General features: G+C 35.2%; 1 protein-coding gene across 1 annotated transcript in view; it reads left to right on the forward strand.

Moving 5' to 3' along the window:
- LOC136837298 (uncharacterized) overlaps positions 1–318 on the forward strand; it is a 528-nt gene extending 210 nt beyond the window's left edge. The window contains exon 1 of the mRNA XM_067102033.1: positions 1–318. This exon is cut by the window's left edge and continues 210 nt beyond it. Coding sequence (XP_066958134.1) covers positions 1–318 — 318 coding nt within the window.
- Positions 319–4,812: the final 4,494 nt, after the last annotated feature.

The raw sequence follows: 4,812 nt of genomic DNA on the forward strand, positions 1-4,812 counted from the left end.
GCAAGTAGAACGGATGTTCAGATTTCCACTCCAGAGAAGCTCATCCAATTCATTATACAATATGGTAATGAAAATGTTTTCCCCAGCTTAAGAATAGCAATCAAACTTATGCTCACAGTAGCAATTTCAATTGCAAGCTGTGAACGTTCGTTCAGCAAACTGAAATTGATTATGGCTTATCTCAGAGCCTCAATGGGACAGGATAGACTTAACACCCTAGCATTTCTTAGCATTGAACGTGAAGAGGTAGAACTCATTAACTTTGATGATGTTATTGATAATTTTGCTTCAGCAAAGTCTCGCAGAGTCCAAATATAATTGCCAGCAACTTTTATTTTTTCTAATCTCTTGACAATCAATGTTGCCTTTTAAATGTTAAATCTAAGCAGTTTCAGAAGCTGACAAATTAGTTTTCATTTTTTTTATTAAATTTTAATGAACGTTCTTTGATTGGTAAGGGCTATTAGAGAATGACCAGTCAAATCATTATTCTAACTAACAAGTTTGCAACACTGTAAAGCTTGAGTGCATTTAAAAATTCTCCCTAAAACTGTTTTTATCAATGCTAATTTACACAATTTTTTTTAGTTCAGAACTTCAGGATTATGTATTGCTTTTTGACTTTTTTTTTTTACAAATATAAATCCTTGTTTCATTTATTTATTTTTTTGCAGAATAGTGTTGTTAAAATATTTGTATCTCCCTCAATGATGTTGGTATCACTAAACTCCATGACTTTAACTAACGAGTTTGCATCACTGTGGAGCTTGAGTGCATTTAAAAATCTGATCTAAAACTGTCTTTATCAATGCTAATTTCCACAGTTTTTCACTTCAGAACTTCAGGATTATGTATTTTTTTCAGTTTTTTTTTCAGATACATCCTTATTTCTTTTTTTGTGCAGAATAGTGTTGGTAAAACATTTGTATCTCCCTCGATAATGTTGGTAACACTGGACTCCATGATTATACCTTCTGGTAATAAATAATGTTAACTTGTACTAGTAAATTCAGTGTACCTTCTGGCAGTAAATAATGATAGCTTGTTCTTCATGTTGTCAACTGAATCATTGTGGTACAGATCCAGAATTCTTAAGATTTATTCCATGACAAAGGGTGCCATTTTCTGTGCTTGCCCTGGTCGCCAGTATTCAATTTAACATGTGGTTGTGGGGCAGTAGCGAAGTTTGTGGTGCATTAAGTCTATTGCATATGGCTTATGTGTTTCATTATTAGTGAAATACATTGAACTCAGCCTAACCAGAAATAAATCTTGTTCTCCCTGTTGTTGCGAACTTGGTTTGCTGCTGTCGAACAAGACATTCACTCAAATTTTGATCAAATTTATTGTGCATTTTGCGTCATTATATTAGATAAGTGCACTCAGTAAATTATTTCTGCCTTTTTTATTGGTAGGCTATATCAGCCTGCTTTTGCCCCATTAAAAGATAGACGTTAATCGACTATATCATCAATGCTTAAGTCACCAATTGTTTTCCGTATCAAAAAGGAACACCGTCATTTCACATTTGATTGTTTTTTAATCTTATTAAAATGATGAAATAATAATTTCAATAAATTAACATTTGTATATTTGCCACACATTGCCGAATGAAGTACATATTGCATAAGACAAACGTACAGGCTATTGTTCAAGTGTCATTAACAAGCTGCTGACGTTGTTGCAGGCTACCATTAAATAATGATTTCCTAATTATCTACGGATATAGCATATATATGGCTGATAACGAACTACACAAATAGCTGACATTTTTTTCATCTCAAACGTAGCACTCAATCTTTTAGATATTTATTCTCCTCGTTAACAAAAATATGCCAAATTCACCCCGCTCAATTGCAGATCTTAAAAATAACATTAGAACAGAAATGAGATTACTGGATCCACAAACGTTAAGGGCTGTTATGGAAAACGCCTTAAAGAGCGTATGTTTGTGAGAACTGGAAAACGGACACCATTGAAAAAATGTCATCTTTCACACCTAGGAGATATATGTAAATCTCACGTCACTTTTCTCTAACATACTAGAATATCACAAGTTTTAAATAAAAAATAAACGAGATATTAAATACTCACACCCCTTCATGACTTACGGCCCACCCTGTACTGTATATGCTATAGATATTCATAAATATTGTTTATTTTTCTCTTTATTCCAGCGGAAACACAATGCTTCCTATGAGAGAAGAGTCCTTGCTCGTGGTGACATCGCCGAGTCTTCTGGGACAAGCCAGTCCAGTCAGCAACCATGGAAGATTTCGTTCAGTGTCAGACCCAAAGGAATATGGGGCACAGGATGCTCGACGAAAGCAACGGGACGATGCGATGCCCTAAATAGTGCTCTTTGTGGCGTGCTATCTTGTGCCATATTCTGTTGATGGAAGCCCTCACTTTAATGTCTTACTTAAATCAGCTGACCCTCGTTATCAGATGCCTACACGCAAGCATTTAGTCAACAAATTGCTACAAGACAAATTCTCACAGGTGAAGGAAAATGTTAAAAAAAGTGTAGGGAGTGCAAAACCCGTAGGCTATGCGGCCTAACACTTGATAACTGGTCTAGCCGTCAGATGAGATCATACTTGGGAATCATGGCTCATTACATTAGAAACTGGTCATTTGAAAATGTGGTGCTAGCTTGCAAGCGCTCCTGTGGACGCCATACTGCACCCAACATCAATGAGGAGTATGAGCAGATCATCAAGGATTTTGATATACTGTAGGTTCCAAAATTACAAGAATCATAACTGACGAGGCTACTATATAATACGATCACTGCATTTTCTTGCCAGGATTTCCGGATGCTATCTCAAAAGCAAATGATGACACTGATGAGGAAGAAGAGGATCTCGATGATTTGGATGGTAGTGGTGCTGATTCTGCTGAACTGCTGAAAGTTTTACCAGCTGAGCATAATTCCTGCTTTGCACATGCATTGCAACTGATCGTGCAAGATGGCTTCAAAAAAGCAGGACAATTAAATGATACACTGAGCAAAGCATCAAAACTGGTTTCTTATGTGCATAAATCAACAAAAGCAACAGATGCTTTAGAAGGCGAAAGAAAATTAGAATCAAGGTTGTGTTACTCAATGGAATTCGCAAATAAAGATGATCGGATCTATTCTGAGAGTACCAAAAGAAAAGCTGAACAGTTTGGATGGTGCACCCAAGCTTGGCGCTTATGACCAAAATATTCTTAATGACAAGCTAGAAATTTTTGAGCCATTCGAGGAGGCCACCGACTGTGCCCAAAGACAGGATTCTGTTTCCTCTAGCCAAGTCGTTCCAAGTGTGCGACGGCTCAAGTTTCACTTAGAGAAAATGCAATCTAAGTATAACAGTGGTTTGGTATTTGGATTGAAGAGGTCATTACAGAAACGCCTCCACGTATATGAAGAACGGAAAATATATCAAATGGAAACTATTCTTGATCCAAGATTTAAATTCAATTGGTGTTCTGAAGGAGAGGAAAAGATGAATCTTAAGTCTCCTGTCATAACTGCAGCCCAGTTTATGTCCAAGGATACTACAGGTCGTGCAAGCATGGATCCTGCCTCAGATCATACAGAAGATACACCAGAACTGAACCAAAAAGAAAGAAACTGTTAACTTTTATGGGTAACCAAGTTCGACAATCAACAGATGTAACACAGATTCAGGAGTCTATTAATATTGAATTTTAAAGATACCTGAGTCAGCCATGCATTTCAGAAGAGAGAGATGTGCTAGCATACTGGAAAGACCACAGAGAAACATTTCCAACTCTTGCTAAGATGGCACAAAAGTATCTACCAGTCCCTTCTTCTTCTGCCCCAATAAAATGGATTTTCAGCATTGCAGGAAAAGTATTTCACCCAGATAGATGTCGTCTTACTGACAAGAATTTTGAGTCTGTGATGTTTGTAAAATGCAATGATAAATCCTACAAGCAGATAACAGAGAACTGGTAATCGTATCAAAGAGAGAGAAATATAATTTTGTTTAGAACTTTTCTGAAAAGTATAATTTTGTTTAAAGTTTTTCTGGAAAACAATTTTGTTTAAATTTTCTGAGCAGTATCACATTTTTTTTTCTTTTGCGGTGGAAATCTACCTTGTATTACAGTATTAAGAATAGTATTGTAAAAATTAAATTGAAAAATAGTACCACATTTTGATCCATTATGCTTATTAAACCCTATGAAAATCGCTTCACCTCTTTTCGCCACTATGGGCTAAGGTTCACTGACTTATATTGTGAGAACTACTCAGGTATATCCTTTTGGGAGGTAGTAATAGTATTAGAGTAGTTTAACCAGACCACTGAGCTGACTTTCAACTCTTACAGGGCTGGCCCGAAGGATTGGGGTAAAATACCACATACGCTCACATTCTCATGGCTTCCCTTTATAAAGACTGCTATAGTATAACACCAAATTTTCTCTCCATTAGATATTTGCTACTGGTTTTAAATCAAACATATCACTAATAATAGAAAACCTGCTGAAATGTACTTGTACTGAAGTACATTGTCAAGTACTTGGACTTGGACTTAAGTCTCAGGCAAATCTTCTGTACTTGTACTTGTTCTTTTTCTCAGTACTTGTACTTGTCCAAAGTACTGTCTCATGTACTTGGACCCATGCCTGAAATTATATATATATATATATATATATATATATATATATATATATATATATATATATATATATATATCTATATGTATATTTATTTTATATATATATATATATATATATATATATATATATATATATATATATATATAATTATAATGTGAGATTATGTGTATGTTT

The sequence above is a fragment of the Macrobrachium rosenbergii genome, chromosome 58 (genome assembly GCF_040412425.1).
Source record: "Macrobrachium rosenbergii isolate ZJJX-2024 chromosome 58, ASM4041242v1, whole genome shotgun sequence".
Lineage (NCBI taxonomy): Eukaryota > Metazoa > Arthropoda > Malacostraca > Decapoda > Palaemonidae > Macrobrachium > Macrobrachium rosenbergii.